A 19,237-nucleotide genomic window follows, 5' to 3' on the forward strand; every position below is an offset into this window, starting at 1 on the left:
ACTGAGTGCCCACAGCCTGAACATGAGGTTTAATGCACATATAGCATAATACTGAGCCCACAGCCTAAACACAGTCGCCACTCTTCTGCATAATGGTAACCACAAAATTCAAAAACATTACAGAAAGTCCTCTAAGTTTCTAACATAACTGAACATTAAACACTAACATTAACTAACAACATCTTTCCATTTACTGAAAAACACATAAAATAACACTTTTTCCCTAAATTGACCCTCTTAATGCAGTCCCTTGCAAAGCATGCTGGGAACTACAGATCCACTGCCCAGTTAGATGTCAGCAACAATGATTCATGTAGTTTTCACACAAATGAATTAGGTTGATTGAACACAATTAAATTAAGTTGTGACAATATTAAACAATCGTGTTACTTTTGCTTATTGTAATTAATTATTTTAACAAGAGGCCAAAATTCTTTTTTTGAGTGACATCCGGTTAAGACGAACGAAAAATATTCATGTTGACTCAATTAAAAAAAATTTGGTAAACCAAATTTTTTACAAATTACATTGATTACGTTTAATGAAATTAAGCTGGAATCATTTCTATGAAGGGTTGTGTTGTATATGCTCATTTTAATTAATGAAATTGAACAAAGAGCTAAAATCATTTTTTGAGTGTAGGAAATGGAGTCCGGGAAAGTCAATACCTCCGGTGGCCATCGGACATAGGTCTGATTCATGACAATGATGCTATTAGGAGCATCAAGTTTGAGTCCACCCTCAATTATCCTGTATCTTGCTTTCTGTATGATTTCTTTCAAAGTTTAAGGAATGTTGTAAAGTAAATACAGGTTTAACGCCGCATTTGTGGGATGATGGTCAATTACTAGTATACTTACAATTAGTAAGTATTTGAATCATGAATCTGACCAACTAAAACTGTTAAAATAATTTACGTTAATGAAATAAAATATAAAAAAATCCTTTGTAAAGTAAATATTTCACTTAGAAGCCAAGACAATATTTCAAGTTTAAGTAGGCTACTAAAATTAATAATTTATATATAATTTATAAATAAATGTATACTATTTAAAGCATCTAAACTGAAACTGAATTTCTGATTAAACAGAAATTAAACTGAAAAAAAATACAACAAAAATAAATAACACAAACTAAAATTAAAACAGAGGAAAAATATATAAAACAAATTAATAAATACTATATGTATATAGTAATGATATAACACTCTTTCCCACTAAGAATTTATCAGAAACTGGTGGCATTAATGTCCATAAATAGTCATTTTGATGGCACCTGTTGTAGGGCCCTATGATTTCCACAATGTGGAAAATGCTGACGTAATTGTGGAACCCAGACATAAAAACATAATTTACTGTATAGTGCTGTATTTCATGGAATTTGACGTGATTCTCGCAGTGTTTTCACCCTCTGCCACCTCATATGAGGACACGAGTGCATGAACTTCAGCCCCAGAGCCACTGCCACTCTGAGATTTATTTCATCAGCATCTTATCACTTCAATTGAGAAAAACTATCGTCATATCATAAACACACAGAAACACAGAAGACAGAAAGTCTTCAAAGCAACCTGTCCAACAGTACAGTAGAATTTAGCTACGTCTCAATGTATTAATAATACTAGCACTAAAAATAATAATAAATTATTATTAAAAAATGTTTAAGGAATAATCAATAATTTCTCTTCCATGTTGTGCAGCACGTTGTTTGACAATTTTTATTTTATTTCATATGATCAATAGATACATTCACTTAATGTTTTATGCCTTAATTTTATTGCCAGAAAATTTCTGAAAAAGAATCATAGAAATGATTTGTTTTTTAATGAATAAATAGTTTTTATGAATTAAACAGACATGCTTTTTGATTATTAAAATTGAATTAAACCATTAAAATATAATACAGAAATCTTAAAATGTGAGATTTAGTAATCAGAATGTGGTAAAAAATAAAAAACGTATTTCATAGGGCCCTAAACGGATTTTTTTGTAAAACTTTTAATAAATTGTTGTTAAATGATTTTAATTAATTAGACATGCTTTTTGATTACAAAATTTTACCTTAACCATTAAAATGAAATCCAGAAATATTTTAACGGGTAAAAAATGGAATCCAGAAAAATTCAAACAGAATAAACAGAATTGGATGAATAAATTCCATCGGGCCCTACACCACAGCTCTTTTCAGATTCAGAATTACACTCTGCAAATGAATTTAATTTTGGTGGAGCAGTGGTTGTCATTCAGTTTCCCAGTATATGTAAACTGCCCACAATCCTCTCCTTCCTCTCCCAGACCGTGATCTTTCCAGTCATCCGGCTGCCCGGGATTCCAGCGTCTGTGAATAATGACAACCAACAAATGTCACACCATTGCATCTGCATATATAATAACTTTCTGGCATCCCATCCGATCTAAGGTAAATTTTTTAAGAAATATTTAAACAGGTGGAATTTTTGTTTAATGCAAGATGCATTTATTTGACAAGCAAAAAGTTGAAGTACATTATCTTGAAGTATAGCTGCGTCCTATCCTACTCATGATTATAATTAGCAGTAACTGGAAAACGTAAGAGTAGCGTAGCGTAGCCATTTCTGACTTGAATTTGTGAGGCTTCCGGTGTCTGGTTTTACCTTTACAAACACGGTCTGTTATGCTGCTTGATATTGCAAACTGGTATTTGTTATCACATTATTTTAATTATCATAATCATAAACACATTGGTTTCTAGTACAAATAGTTGTGCCATGTATTGCACTTTGTTATTCTTTTTTTCCTAGAACATATAACCAAACATATCAGGGGTATAGAAAAAGAAAAAGAAAAATACAGAAAAACATGGTATAAGTTCTTCTTTATAGATATTGTTTCCAAATACATTTTAAATTGTTAATAAATATGTATATATGCATTTCTTTCAAACCACTTGACTTTATGAATAAAACGAGCAAATATAATAATTAAATAAATATATATATATATATATTAGGGGTGTGCAAAGCAGCCGGTATTTGTATCTGTATTTGTATTTGTTGAGAGGGGAAAAGTATTTGTATTTGTATTTGTATTCGAGTAAATTTCAAAATAGGTGTAAAAATCCATTTTTTTTGCGTTACACTTCTAATTTACGTTATAGTGTAAGTATTCTTTAATTATATCCATTATAATAATTATGGATATGCAATATTGGTTGATGTTTTTCCATAAATCCAGCAATGAACATGTAACAAGGAACGTCATTGAAAAGAAAATAACATAACAGCCATTACCTACGTTAATGTTACTCTGTCAACAGCCTATTGTCTAAATTACCAAGCTAACAGAGCTACTAGTGTTGTCACGGTGCCAAAATTTCAGTATTCGGTACCAATACCTGTGAAAATCCACGGTTCTCGGTAACAATTTCGGTAAAGCTTAATTTAGATTAAATTTACATATATTAAAGTTTATATCACGGTTACAAAGATGGAAACTGTAGTATTAAAAACACTACATTAATATTACATTTGTTAGATAACAATAGATAAAATGACCTAACAATAAACAATAGTTAGGCTATATACTGTCGCAATTATTCTCCTTGGGGTTCATTTAAAAATACATTTTTAAAATCAAAAGTTAACATTATTTATGTTAACATTATTTAATGCACAATGAATGAAGTGAACAAACATGACCAATCAAGTGTTTGTATTAAATAACATTCACAAACATTAATTAATGTTGTAAAAATATATTGTTCACTCAATGTGTTGATGTTAGATGCGCATTAAGTAATGTTAATGAATGGTATCTTATTGTAGTGTTACCAAACAGGAGATAAAACATGTTTTATTTGACTTGACTGTACTTATATTTAATCCAAAACTGCATTCATAATTAATTTTAAAAGAGCTTTTTAAACCTGCTAAGAGTTATCCAGCCAAGAATAAGCCTAGAACTGCTTTTCTGACGGACTGATATTAATGACAAAATGACGGCTTTTTTATTTCATTTCTCATCTCCATAAATATATCTAAAGCTAATGCAAGGGCTAGAAATCAATTAATTCTTTGCTGATACTTCGTAATCATGAAGAGCGCAGTTCGCACGCTTTCTCCTTTCCACAAGCGCTTGCCCTCCCGTGGCGTCTGTCGTTGCTATGCAGCGCGCCGCTCGCTTCTATTATAAGCGCGCTTGCCGCGCGCCTACATTTGAAATCTGCACGCGCAAAAAACGCGCTATGTGAACTACCCCTTATGACAACGTGACATTAGCCTAATCCAAAATATTTCAGCCACCACATCAGCAGCACCGCCGGTCGCCATGTCTCATGAGGAAACGCAGCTTTTTGATATAAAGTTTTTCTTGTTCCCGAATACAAATATTTTTAAAAGTATTTGTTCGAAATAAGTATTCGTAAAAAACACATTATTTGTGCTTTCCGAATACCGTATTCGGGTTCGGCTCCACCCCTAATATATATACAGTGAGGAAAATAAGTATTTGAACACCCTGCTATTTTGCAAGTTCTCCCACTTGGAAATCATGGAGGGGTCTGAAATTGTCATCGTAGGTGCATGTCCACTGTGAGAGACATAATCTAAAAAACAACAACAAGAAAATCACAATGTATGATTTTTTAACTATTTATTTGTATGATACAGCTGCAAATAAGTATTTGAACACCTGAGAAAATCAATGTTAATATTTGGTACAGTAGCCTTTGTTTGCAATTACAGAGGTCAAACGTTTCCTGTAGTTTTTCACCAGGTTTGCACACACTGCAGGAGGGATTTTGGCCCACTCCTCCACACAGATCTTCTCTAGATCAGTCAGGTTTCTGGGCTGTCGCTGAGAAACACGGAGTTTGAGCTCCCTCCAAAGATTCTCTTTTGGGTTTAGGTCTGGAGACTGGCTAGGCCACGCCAGAACCTTGATATGCTTCTTACAGAGCCACTCCTTGGTTATCCTGGCTGTGTGCTTCGGGTCATTAAGACCCAGCCTCGACCCATCTTCAATGCTCAAACTGAGGGAAGGAGGTTGTTCCCCAAAATCTCGCAATACATGGCCCCGGTCATCCTCTCCTTAATACAGTGCAGTCGCCCTGTCCCATGTGCAGAAAAACTCCCCCAAAGCATGATGCTACCACCCCCATGCTTCACAGTTCTTGGGATGGTACTCATCATTCTTCTTCCTCTAAACACGTTTAGTGGAATTATGACCAAAAAGTTCTATTTTGGTCTCATCTGACCACATGACTTTCTCCCATGATCATCCAAATGGTCATTGGCAAACTTAAGACGGGCCTTGACATTTGCTGGTTTAAGCAGGGGAACCTTCCGTGCCATGCATGATTTCAAACCATGACGTCTTAGTGTATTACCAACAGTAACCTTGGAAACGTTGATCCCAGCTCTTTTCAGGTCATTGACCAGCTCCTCCCGTGTAGTTCTGGGCTGATTTCTCACCTTTCTTAGGATCATTGAGACCCCACGAGGTGAGATCTTGCATGGAGCCCCAGTCCGAGGGAGACTGACAGTCATGTTTAGCTTCTTCCATTTTCTAATGATTGCTCCAACAGTGGACCTTTTTTCACCAAGCTGCTTGGCAATCTCCCCGTAGCCCTTTCCAGCCTTGTGGAGGGGTACAATTTTGTCTCTAGTGTCTTTGGACAGCTCTTTGGTCTTGGCCATGTTAGTAGTTGGATTCTTACTGATTGTATGGGGTGGACAGGTGTCTTTATGCAGCTAACGACCTCAAACAGGTGCATCTAATTTAGGATAATAAATGGAGTGGAGGTGGACATTTTAAAGGCAGACTAACAGGTCTTTGAGGGTCAGAATTCTAGCTGATAGACAGGTGTTCAAATACTTATTTGCAGCTGTATCATACAAATAAATAGTTAAAAAATCATATATTGTGATTTCTGGATTTTTTTTTTTTAGATTATGTCTCTCACAGTGGACATGCACCTACGATGACAATTTCAGACCCCTCCATGATTTCCAAGTGGGAGAACTTGCAAAATAGCAGGGTGTTCAAATACTTATTTTCCTCACTGTATATATATATTATCACCATTCAATTAGAATCACCAAAGCATCTACCAGATTAAAGGGGCTATATGTAAGAATTTCATGTATTCTTTTTGCAATTATTAATGCAAACATCTTTACATCGCTATGATCAGATCCTTTCTGAACTGCTTTTTTCTCATTTCTGTTGTGCGTTTATTTGGAAAAAGCAGGACATAATCAATCTAAATGTGGATGGCACTGGGATGTTCCTTGACAGTAAATCACTGCAAAGGTATTTCCTAATTTTGACTTCACTTACACTTTTAAGCAAAAAATTAAAAAGAACTTTGCCGTGAGAATATCGGGGTCTTGAATCACGTTCAGTCTCTTGTGCGTTATGTGAGTTTTAATTTTCTCAATTGAAAGAGTAAGAGTAAATAATGTTCAGTTTCTTGCACAGACGTATCGTTTCGTTTCATGAGACCTCAATGAATCGTTAGGAGCCACAGATATTATTATTATAATTTTTTTTTACTCTTAAAGTGATGGAAGCCATTGACTTGCATTGTATGAATCACCAAGGACCACAGTTTCAGCGAAAAGAAATCTTCACAGAAAATCTCATATACGCCATGGAAAATAAAGTGGACATTAGATCATATTTAGGGATAAATATGTAAAAGTAAATGCCATCTTGAGGCCAAAATTTGGTACTAAACCTCTAAAAGGTATATGTATATGATTCAAATGTAAATTTAAATGCATGCTATTTAAGTGCATGCTTGCTAAGAAATCAAATTGAATAATGCATGAATCAGCTCACTCTTTGTTCATAGTGTAAGGAGTGTCATCCGCCCATCTCCACTGGCCTGTGTTCTGATCCGTTAGACCGACCCAGTATTGCTCGGGTATGGTTTGTTTGTTACAAAATGCCTAGGGGGAAGATAGAAACTGATAAAAAAAAAAAAGTAAAATCAAAATTCTATGTTATGCTTATCCATGAACATTACACACACCCACTCCTCCTCGTCCTCTTCTATTTTGAGGAGTAACGCGCCCTGTGCTTTGCAGTAATCTCGTGCCTCAGTCCAGTTGAGTTTATTATTGGAGAACAAAAAACAGCTGCTTTTGTACAATTTCCAGCCAGATTTACAGGTTACAGGGACGTCTGAGTGAGAGAGAGAGAAGAGATGCAAAATAAGAGCAGATTTAAAAAGTCAGTTCACACGGATATGAATGACAGTCATTAAAAACTCACACTCATGTAATTCCAAACGCTTAAGACTTCGTTCATCTTCAAATGAAGATCTTTTTAATGAAATCTGAGAGATTTCTTTCCCGCCATAACGGGATAACAACACAGTCCCGTTTAGCAGCTGCGCCGGGAGCAGCAGCTCATTTGCATTTAAAGGGACAGACACAAAAACGGTGAGTTTTTGCTCACCCTCAAAAAGTGACAATTTTAACATGCTATAAAATCATATATCATCATATAAAAATATCTGTTGGGTATTTTGAGCTAAAACTTCACATACACACTCTGAGGACATCAAAGACACATTTTACATCTTGTGAAAAGGGCATTATACCACCCCTTTAAGAGTGTAGACGCAGTACCTGCTGTTTTGTTTCCCATGTTAGATTTCAGCTCCTTCAGAGCATTCATGACTCTCTCCTCTAGAACAGAATAAAACACATCAGACCTTGTTAGACTTTCTGCAGTCAGTGTCCTGTGAATTTAATTTCAATCCAATTATTTCCAATGTAAAGAATAATGTCAGTATCAGCATGCAGGTCCATGAAACCAACAATTATGATTATATTTCTGAAATCATGCTTGAAATAGATTCAATGGAGTACAATATGGGAATAAATGCATTATTGAGTATTGAGAATGTATAACTCACCAGAGATCTGTTGTTTAGAGGACAGAGATGCGACAGATGAAGTGAGATCTGACACTGAACTCTTCAGGGCACTCAATGAGTTCGCCAGAGACTCTTAAACACGAGATGAAATACATAAATATGATATATCAGCAAGATTACTGTGTAGTTTCAGTAATGTTTGATGTTTGAGACTGAATTATATTATGCAAGCCTATAACTTCATACAAACTTTTTTTTTTTATGTTTCTGACTCACCGAAGTCACGTTGTTTGTTCTGTTGATCGGACTGTATGGAGGACTTCAAACTGTCCAGCGATCGTTCTGTTTCAGTCTGTTTCTGGTCCTGCGTTTTAACTGGGAGAAAAAAGGTTGCAGTTAATAGAATTATCTTCATCAATACACAGATAATAAGAAATATGAGAGATTATTAAATGATTTAAACACCTGCATCATTCAGTTTGGATGTCAACGTTGATACTGCAGAATTCAAACTGTCATTCAAACTCTTCATATCTTGCTGCCGCACTGTGGAAAAGAAGTAGATGGTGCATTTATATGTTGAATATAGTAGACTTACGTAATAGTTGCATGACCTGTTGACTTACTGCTAAATACTTTTGTTTTGGTGTCCTTTGGGGTTTTTAAAATGTACCATTGCACAATTCACTCCCTGATTGTAGTGTAATGGAGTGTTGTATTGCACATGTAATGTTGGGTCTACTCACTGGTGTCTGATAGTTGAGAAGAAAGTGATGTAACAGATGAAGTGAGATTTGACATTGAACTCTTTAGGACACTCATTGAGCTTGATAGTGACTCTTAAACATGAGACAAAAGCCATAAATATGATATATCAGCAATGTTGTTTCAGTGATCTTTTTGAGAAGTGCTTGAATTATATTATGCAAGCCTTTAACTTCATACAAACTTTTTTTTTTTAATGTTTCTGACTCACCGAAGTCACGTTGTTTGTTCTGTTGATCAGACTGTATTGAGGACTTCAAACTGTCCAGTGATCGTTCTGTTTCAGTCTGTTTCTGGTCCTGCGTTTTAACTGGGAGAAAAAAGTTTGCAGTTAATAGATTTCTCTTCCTCAATACACAGATAATAAGAAATATGCACGATTATTAAATGATTTCAACACCTGCATCATTCAGTTTGGATGTCAATGTTGATACTGCAGAATTCAAACTGTCAGTAAAACTCTTCATATCCTGCTGCCGCACTGTGGAAACGAAGAAGATGTTGCATTTATATGTTGAATATAGTAGACATACGTAATAGTAGCATGACCTGTTGACTTACTGCTAAATACTTTTGTTTTGATGTCCTTTTGGGGTTTCAACCCACTCCATAATTCACACCATGTTTGTAGTGTACTGGAGTGTCTACTTACTGGTGTCTGATAGTTGAGATTGAGAAGAAAGCGATGCGACAGATGAAGTGAGATTTGACACTGAACTCTTCAGGACACTCATTGAACTCGACAGAGACTCTTAAACATGAGACAAAAACCATAAATACAATATACTGGATCAGCAAGATCACTGTGTGCATAGCAATAATGGCTTTGTGAATGAGAAAATCACATAATCACATAAAATTAAAAAATTAACACATAACACATAATCAACATCTGCTCATATCAGTTTTTTCTTAGACAAGAACTTAGCATACTATGGAAGCTTGTTTCCGCCACAGAATAAAACTATTTAAAAGATAATTGCAACTTTATTTCTCGCAATTGCGAGTTTATATCTCACAATTCCAGAGGTGGAAAGTAACGAATTACATTTACTCACGTGACGTATTTTGTGTGTACTTCTACTTAAAAAAGTAGTTTTTAAAATCTGTAATTTTACGTTTACTTAAGTAGGCCTACATTTTGTTTGAATTATTGTACTTTACTACATTTTAAATCATATCTGTTACTGAGTAAAAATAAATAATAATAATAATAATAATGATAATACAAGGGGGGAAAACACGCTCCGGAACTACTGCATTGATTGAGGGGCGGGAGAACAAACACGCAAAAAAAGGTGATGGAGACCCAGCTGAAAGCGAAACGCTGTTGAATTCTTATGAAGCGAACAATGGCCAGTATGGGAATACTTTGGATGTAGAAAAAAACTCGTGGTTGTCCTAGAGGATAGATATCCGATTTGCAAAAAATGTGGATGCCAGGTGACTGCAAAAGCAGGAAACACATAGAAAATGTTCGGAAACACCCTCCCTCCATGCAGATAAAGGTATGTCCCGTTTAGAACTTAAGGCTGAATGATTTCCGTGATGCAGAGGGAATCCTCATTAAAATGGAATTTACATAATGCAGATTTAACGTAAAACACGCAAACTGATGTATGGATGAATAAATCAAAAGTAGATACAGTGAGGAAAATAAGTATTTGAACACCCTGCTATTTTGCAAGTTCTCCAACTTGGAAATCATGGAGGGGTCTGAAATTGTCATCGTAGGTGCATGTCCACTGTGAGAGACATAATAATAAAAAAAAAAAATCCAGAAATCACAATATATGATTTTTTAACTATTTATTTGTATGATACAGCTGCAAATAAGTATTTGAACACCCGTCTATCAGATAGAATTCTGACCCTCAAAGACCTGTTAGTCTGCCTTTAAAATGTCCACCTCCACTCCATTTATTATCCTAAATTAGATGCACCTGTTTGAGGTCGTTAGCTGCATAAAGACACCTGTCCACCCCATACAATCAGTAAGAATCCAACTACTAACATGGCCAAGACCAAAGAGCTGTCCAAAGACACTAGAGACAAAATTGTACACCTCCACAAGGCTGGAAAGGGCTACGGGGAGATTGCCAAGCAGCTTGGTGAAAAAAGGTCCACTGTTGGAGCAATCATTAGAAAATGGAAGAAGCTAAACATGACTGTCAGTCTCCCTCGGACTGGGGCTCCATGCAAGATCTCACCTCGTGGGGTCTCAATGATCCTAAGAAAGGTGAGAAATCAGCCCAGAACTACACGGGAGGAGCTGGTCAATGACCTGAAAAGAGCTGGGATCAACGTTTCCAAGGTTACTGTTGGTAATACACTAAGACGTCATGGTTTGAAATCATGCATGGCACGGAAGGTTCCCCTGCTTAAACCAGCACATGTCAAGGCCCGTCTTAAGTTTGCCAATGACCATTTGGATGATCATGGGAGAAAGTCATGTGGTCAGATGAGACCAAAATAGAACTTTTTGGTCATAATTTCACTAAACGTGTTTAGAGGAAGAAGAATGATGAGTACCATCCCAAGAACTGTGAAGCATGGGGGTGGTAGCATCATGCTTTGGGGGAGTTTTTCTGCACATGGGACAGGGCGACTGCACTGTATTAAGGAGAGGATGACCGGGGCCATGTATTGCGAGATTTTGGGGAACAACCTCCTTCCCTCAGTTAGAGCATTGAAGATGGGTCGAGGCTGGGTCTTAATGACCCGAAGCACACAGCCAGGATAACCAAGGAGTGGCTCTGTAAGAAGCATATCAAGGTTCTGGCATGGCCTAGCCAGTCTCCAGACCTAAACCCAAAAGAGAATCTTTGGAGGGAGCTCAAACTCTGTGTTTCTCAGCAACAGCCCAGACACCTGACTGATCTAGAGAAGATCTGTGTGGAGGAGTGGGCCAAAATCCCTCCTGCAGTGTGTGCAAACCTGGTGAAAAACTACAGGAAACGTTTGACCTCTGTAATTGCAAACAAAGGCTACTGTACCAAATATTAACATTGATTTTCTCAGGTGTACAAATAAATAGTTAAAAAATCATATATTGTGATTTCTGGATTTTTTTTTTTTAGATTATGTCTCTTACAGTGGACATGCACCTACGATGACAATTTCAGACCCCTCCATGATTTCTAAGTGGGAGAACTTGCAAAATAGCAGGGTGTTCAAATACTTATTTTCCTCACTGTATATGCAATAAATCCAATCGCAACATGGTCTGTAAATATGAAAGCACAAAAAAGACTGCCATATAAATATATAATCTGCTTGTTCTGTATGGAATCATAAGGGTATCAGTATTCAATTTGAGATGTAATATGCAAAATGACAATGCAATATGTAAAATAGCAATGCATTTCTGTAATTAAATGTACATTTTCCATTACATTTGTGCAATGTTTGGTGCAAAAAAAAGAAAGAAAATTAATTTGCCATTTCATACACTAGGTTTTAATATGTAAATTGAATACATATTTTAACGCTTTAGAAGTTAAATTAAGCAAAATTAAAATGAAAATGTATTACAGAAATGATTAGATATGTTTAAAATGTTCAAGCAAAAACTGCAGCAAAATGATCATTTAAATGTTATTTTTCTTAATTGCATTTACACTCACAGTTTGCGATTGTATTTTCATTAAATATCCCGCAATGAATATAGCAAAATTCAATGTGCAAATTGAAAATGCACTTGCGACACTTGCGATTGTATTTTCATAAATGTCCCGCAGTATGTATATGGTAAGAAGATGGCTGTGTTTCATGTGACCTTGTTATTTGTACACGCTGTGACTATACAAATCACAACATGTAAATAAGAAAATGTTGGCGTTATTTTGTCACTTATTGGGAGCAGTATGCTAGCTGGAGCCATTTACCTCCAGTCTTTGTGCTAAGCTAGGCTAGCAGTGGGTGTGTCAGACAGAGTTACGGCACGCACGGAGATGAGAAGGGTATGTGTGGACTTATCTAACTCTGGAGGATACGGGGAATAAGCTAAAGTCCCAAAAATTCGGCGTGTTCCTTTAAAACTAGTGTATGAAGTGGCAAATGTAAATTAGATAATTTAATTTTTATTTTAATTTTGCTCCAAACATATCTTTATTTAAACATTATTTAAGGAATATATATTTTTGGCCATGGTTTAATTTAGTAAATCTGTTTTGCAGCACTTCCCCCCAAAAATAAAATGATAAAATTTAATTTCCATTTGATTACCACCGTTTTTGATAATATTTGTATTAAATCATAAAAAGAAACATTGATTTTCTGAATAAAATACATTTCATAAGACTCTATTATTCTTAAACATTTTAATAATTTATTAATGTTAAAAATAAGTTGTTAATCTAATTCATTATAAATTATTGAATTTAGTAGATTAGACATGTTTAGATTAGACATTTTGAATTATGGTTTCAAGTTTGTTATAATAAAAGCATTTGTTCAACAAAAAAAACTTTTCCTTAATTTAACTGTCTTTTTAACTGATGATAATAATATTAAACATAATTTAATAATACCATTTATTTAATAATTGATTAATACGTAAACCGTGATATAACCGTGAGTCCCCCACCCCCGCTGTTAAAAAACTAACTCAGTAACTTTTACTCTGAGTACATTTTAGATAAGCTACTTTTTACTTTTACTTGAGTAGATGTTTAGACCGTTAATTGTACTTGTACTTACTTGTACTTGTACTGAATATATTCCGTGTTAATGTCTCCAGTAAGAAAACATGCTGAGATTTGAGTGTGGCCCAAAGTATCATAACCAGATACAGTTAATGTTATAGGAGATATTTTAAAAGAGAGCATAGCAAGATAATTACATGTTCACTATTAGGTCTTATTACTTCATGAAATAACTTTATATTAATATTGCCTCTGTCTTACCAAAGTCACGTTGCCTGTTTTGTAGATCAGACTGTAGAGAAGTAACAGCGGTTTTTAAATAGTCTAATAGTTTTTGTGTTTCAGTCTGTTTCTGCACTTGGTTGTCAACTGTGAAAGGAAAAATATATATGATTGATAAACAATCAAGAATATGATAGTTTGCTCTTAAAAGTATTTCTTATGGTTATCTCCTTTAAATGATCAGATTTGCAGACCTGCATCATTCAGTTTTGATGTCAGCGCTGACACAGCAAGACTCAAACCGTTCATCAAACTCTTCACTTCAGCGTGTGACAGACCTTGCTGGCGCTCTGTGAAAAAGAAGTAAAAAATAAAAAAAATAAATCGATATATTTAGATGATCATATCCATGTTGTCAGCAAAAGATGTTGTAGTTCACAGAATGAAGACGATGAAGATCAATGCTAACTTTCATTAATAAACATTAAGGGAATATATAGATGAAGGCACAGAGAATGATCACATAAACTACTCACACTACGGACGAGAACCGACAATGAACTGAATGAAATGGAGTATTAATGGGAAACTTAATGACAGACAGCTGAACATAATCAGTAACCAAGGAGACGAACTGGGAGGTAATTGAGGGGCTGTTTACACGACACCGTTTTATACTAAAAAAGTGAAACTTTTTATGCGTTTTGGCCGTTCGTTTACACGACAACGTCGGCGTTTTGGGTTCCTGAAAAAGCTAACTTTTGAAAATGGGTTTCAAAGTGGAAGTTTTTGAAAACGGTCTCCGTGTAAACAACAAAAACGTTAAACTGAAAATGATGACCATCTAATCACTGGCAGCAGAATATACATTTTTTTGTCATTTTCACGGATCAGTGTGAATGGAGATCGTTTCGACAATGGTGTCGTCTCAGAAAACTCAAAGGACTTATCTGTTTTAAGCAAATCGTTGTTGTGTATACGTAGGCCTAACCTAAATTTCCAAAATTTTCATGTGTTTTTTCTTATTTGTAATTCGGTGGCTCTGAATTGTCAAAAAACCTCTCAAAATGCTTGCGAGGGATGCGAAAATATGCAGAAAATCAAACCTGATGTGAATTTTTTATGATGGACGAAAGTTAAAGGTGGTATCAGTGATTTCAGGCCCAAAAATATTTTTATCACATTCATCTAATCTTTCCTAACGATCCGCTAGCTGCCCGCCCCATAAGCATGCCGTCAAAAAAACGCGTCTCTGTAGGCAGCCTAGGCTCTGAGATCTGCACACAAAAACAAATGGTTTAGCAACCAATCACCGACAGGGGGTGGGTGTTGTGAGGTTTTGTGCTCGTGCACGGCTGCTCGCGAAGTCAGAGCTGAAGAAAAAGCTGGCTCAAAACCTCACAACACCCTCCCCCTGTCTGTGATTGGTTGGAACACTATTTGTTTTGGTTTTGAGTGTTTGGCTAAACCATTTGTTTTTGTGTGCAGATCTCAGAGCCTAGGCTGCCTACAGAGACGCGTTTTTTTGACGGCATGCTTATGGGGCGGGCAGCTAGCGGATCGTTAGGAAAGATTAGATGAATGTGATAAAAATATTTTTGGGCCTGAAATCACTGATACAACCTTTAAGGACGAGCATTTCGAAATCTGCGTGCAAGGACCTTAAAACTAAACTGAACTTAATCACATGAAATAAACACACAGGAATGAAACTAACACAAAACACAACATTATCCTGACATGTGTGTTGGTTTGGGAGGATTTAAATGTACTAATAAAATCTTTAAATCTCACCCAGCTTTTGTTGGTTTTCCTCTTGTTTGGATGTGATTGAACTCAATGAAGAGGCAAGATTGGTCATCAAGTTCTCAATATTCTTTTCTTGAGATTTGACTGAAGTTTGATTGAAACTATGAATGTTCATCCAACTCTCCAGCACTGAGAATGTTCTTTGTTGATGAAAAACTGTGAACAAATATTTTTTTTTTAATCAGCATAATTTAAAGGCTTTAAACATGCAGATTTTTTTTGCATTACTCACTTTTTTAAAATGCTAATATTTTACAGTGCAACACTTTCAAAGTATGATGTTAACCACTCACTGATGACAGAAGTCATGATGATGAAAATAATCATGCAGACTGTTCCTACAAGCACAAAGATGCCAGTTTTTCTGCTACATGGACGACCTGCAGAAAACAACACACCATGAGAAATAACATTTTACTTTCTTTTATTTCTTTAAAGCAATGCAGCCAACTTGAATCTCAAACATTGATGATAAAAATGTATCTTCTAGTCATTGATTGGCCTATTCTGTCATTATAAGCTATAAATTGCGTTCCTGGGTTTATGTAAATTTTAGGTTTTGTGATGTCACTAACACGTGAAGAAAGCTCATTGTAGTCTCTACCAGCCGTTTGTTGTAGTCCTTAAAAAGCGATTTCCTTAAAAGCAAATCTTCCTTTTCTTTGAACTTTGAGCGTTGTAACTTTGCAGACGTTGTTTATGCTCAAACAGCAACATTACACACTAACTAAAGTTAGAGAAGTGAAATCATAATCAACCACCCCTTTAAGTCTGATGAGTCTGGTTCCTCAAGGATTCTTTCTCATCTATCTATTTTAAGAAGTTTTGTACAGATAAATAATAAGTCAATGCTTTTGCGTTCTCTTGCAAATGTTTTGCACTCCCCTGAGAAACTTTCGCTTGCAAACCTTAAGTTCTTTAGAGTTTCTCGGGGGAATGCAAACGTTTCTGTGAAGGAATGCAAAGGTTTTGTGAGCAAACGCAAAGTTTTTCGGGGGAATGCGAATGTATTAAAATATATTTTCCCTCACATCTCATATTTTTTCAATCACCATGTCCCATTAGGGGTAGAGTTGTTCCGATTCCGATACCAGTATCGGAAATGCCGCCGATACCAATCAAAATGCTGGCATCGGTATCGGCGAGTACTTGTACCCATGTACCGATCCGATACCATTTTCTATAAACAATAACATTACCTAGCTAAGCACGCTAGCTTTGCTTAACGCGGCAAATCGGAGATCAATTCTTCTTCGCTGCTCTAAACAGTGGTTGCGTGTGGCAACGCAGGAAGTTGTGCTGTTGCCACAAGCAACCACTGTTTAGAGCAGCGAAGAAGAAATGAAAACGCGCACTGGCAGTATGTCCGCTGTTTGGCAGTATTTCAGACTGGACCAACCAGCCATTAAAACGGCGACATGTCTCATATGCCATACTGTAATAATTGCGAGGGGTGGCACAAGAAGAAGCAACTTCAACACGAGTAACTTAATAAAGCATTTGAAGACGCGTCACCCCGCAGAACACGACGGTTACATAAACGCAAGGACAGAGAAGGATGAGCCGCGCCAGAATCAACAATCTCTGGAAGCTTCATTCAAACCAAGAGAAAAGTTTTCAAAAGACAGCCAAACGAGCGATACATTTATCCAACAAAATTATCGAGTTTATTATTCTGGATGACCAGCCGCTGTCAGTCATCGAAAACAATGGATTTCGCCGCTTAATTTAACATTTGGAGCCCCGGTAGAGTTTGACTGGACGCAAATACATCTCTGAAACAGCGTTCCCTATTCTAGATAGTGCGTAAACACATTTCATGTAAACTAAAAGATGTGAAAACAATCAGCTTTACTCCTGACATCTTTAGTTGAGGTTTATTTATACTCAAGTCTCTTATTTCACTACATTGTGGCTGCACTTATTTAAAGGACTAACGTTAGATTGAGTACAAGTTACTGTTGTACTTTTTTTTCTTTTCTTTTTTTTAACGTATGTATTTGAAATGCCGTTTATTTAACAAAATTGTTTCTGGACTTCAAGTTATAAAGAGATTATTTTTCTTATATTATTCATAGAGTTATATAACTAAATAAAACTAAAATACCCTTTTCAGTTTATAGGATTAGATGTGTGGCTGCATTTGAAGTTCTTTTTCAAATAAATAATATATTGCTGTGAAATGTATGTCAGATGATAAAAATACTCTAGTTCACTGTATGTATTTGTTCATGTTTTATTAAGGGATTAGTCTGAAGCACACCATAAAATAATTATATCAATTCATACAGGGCTAATTGCAGCTGTATAGATACACACCCAGGTATCAGATCAGTACTCGGTATCGGCCGATACCCTGAGTCCAGGTATCGGAATCGGTATCGGGGAGGGAAAAAGGGTATCGGAACATCTCTAATTAGGGGCTCCGTATCTTTGTTCAAAATGTTCACAGTAGTCATTAACAAACATAAGCCACAATGTTTAGATTATGAATAATGAATCAAATGCTTTAATCATTCTCAAGGTTCATTTCTTTGTTACGGATCATATAATGTATAAAATAAATGAAAGTGATTATAAAGTGTTACCAGGCATTGAAGTTATTGTACAACTAACTAAAACTCTTTCTCTCATATACAACACAAAGACCTTTTTCTGTATCAAATACAATTTAGTATCATAGCAAAATGTCATACCTTTGCTAAATGTCGTCTTCCGTTCATATTCCATGTCCATTTTTATGATTTCTTCAGAATTATCCATTTTCTGATAGACCATCATAACTTTTGCAGTTACTTGCTTCCTAGAGAGAATCCAAATCACATTCAAAAGAGCTCCTGCAATGACAGTAAACAGGGTTGTTCTGTATAATAACACAACACTTTCTGTTCCTCTTTCCAAAAAATATTAACTTATTATTCTGCAGAAACAGAATAAAAAAGACACAACTTCCTTACTTGAGAGATAGTAAAGATACTACTGGTCAAATATTACTCCGTTACAAGTAAAAGTTGTAAAGACCGACTTTTACTCAAGTAAAAGTACAGAAGTAGCCTACTCGTTTTAAAAAGTACTTTAGTATCAAAAGTAAATGTCAATGGATTGTTGTATTATTGTTGCATTAAAACTTACAGTACCTTATGCCTGTGAAGCAATATAGTGAATACACCTACCAGTTAATAGTATCTGTGGGATTAAGAGCATTCAGAATCTTATAAATCCTATAGAAATTAAACGAACGAATTGACAAAAAAAAATTTTTTGAACACTCCTACCACCCCAACAAAAGAAGTATATGAGAATCCATTAATGCACATTTGAATGAAATGGTCTGTAAAAATCCAACCTGCTTTAAAACCAGATACACAACAATAGCTATATAACTGTCCAACAGCAATACTGCTTTAACAAACAGCGAAACAGAAAGACCTATTTGCCATGGATGTGCGCATGTGCCGAGGATCTGTCTTCCATCCATTTTGCCAAGAGTTGATTAGTGTTCAAAGAAAATGATGGGAAATCGCTGAACTTCACACCATGTGACCCTACAAGAGAGATTACTGATAGGCTGTCTGTCACCTGCATAAAAAACAATCAGGTTTTAGAGATGAAAAACAAAAAAAATGATCCCCTGAATGACATAACTACTTTCTACTCAAGGACCTTGACAGAAATGTAGTCGAGTAAAAAGTATGATATTTGTCTTTCAAATGTAGTGAAGTTGAAGTAAAATAATAAAAAAATAATACTCAAGTAAAGTACAGATACTTTAAAAAGTGTACTTAAGTACAGTACTCAAGTAAATGTGCTTCGTTACTGTCTACCTCTGGCTAAACGACTAATTAAAACTGCTAGGAAGCTAATTTCTGCCACGTAAGAAAAAAAAATCATGCTTATTACAGTCATAGTTATGACATGGTCATTTATTC

At 35.6% G+C, this 19,237-nt stretch overlaps 1 protein-coding gene across 1 annotated transcript; it reads right to left on the minus strand.

The window, feature by feature from the left end:
* Positions 1–1,687: 1,687 nt before the first annotated feature.
* Positions 1,688–18,724, minus strand: asgr1c.1 (asialoglycoprotein receptor 1c, tandem duplicate 1). The gene is made up of 17 exons (XM_081367315.1): positions 18,482–18,724; positions 18,005–18,145; positions 15,602–15,688; positions 15,294–15,464; positions 13,754–13,849; positions 13,539–13,646; positions 9,284–9,382; positions 9,032–9,112; positions 8,843–8,941; positions 8,613–8,705; positions 8,332–8,412; positions 8,143–8,241; positions 7,906–7,998; positions 7,616–7,675; positions 7,015–7,166; positions 6,822–6,931; positions 1,688–2,337 (listed from the first exon to the last, which is right to left on the minus strand). Exons 1-17 carry the CDS (start codon positions 18,510–18,512, stop codon positions 2,196–2,198), a joined length of 1,743 nt encoding a protein of 580 aa, XP_081223441.1. The 5' UTR covers positions 18,513–18,724; the 3' UTR covers positions 1,688–2,195.
* Positions 18,725–19,237: the final 513 nt, after the last annotated feature.

This window comes from Scardinius erythrophthalmus (assembly GCF_964197995.2).
Source record: "Scardinius erythrophthalmus genome assembly, chromosome: 5".
NCBI classification, from domain to species: Eukaryota; Metazoa; Chordata; class Actinopteri; order Cypriniformes; family Leuciscidae; genus Scardinius; species Scardinius erythrophthalmus.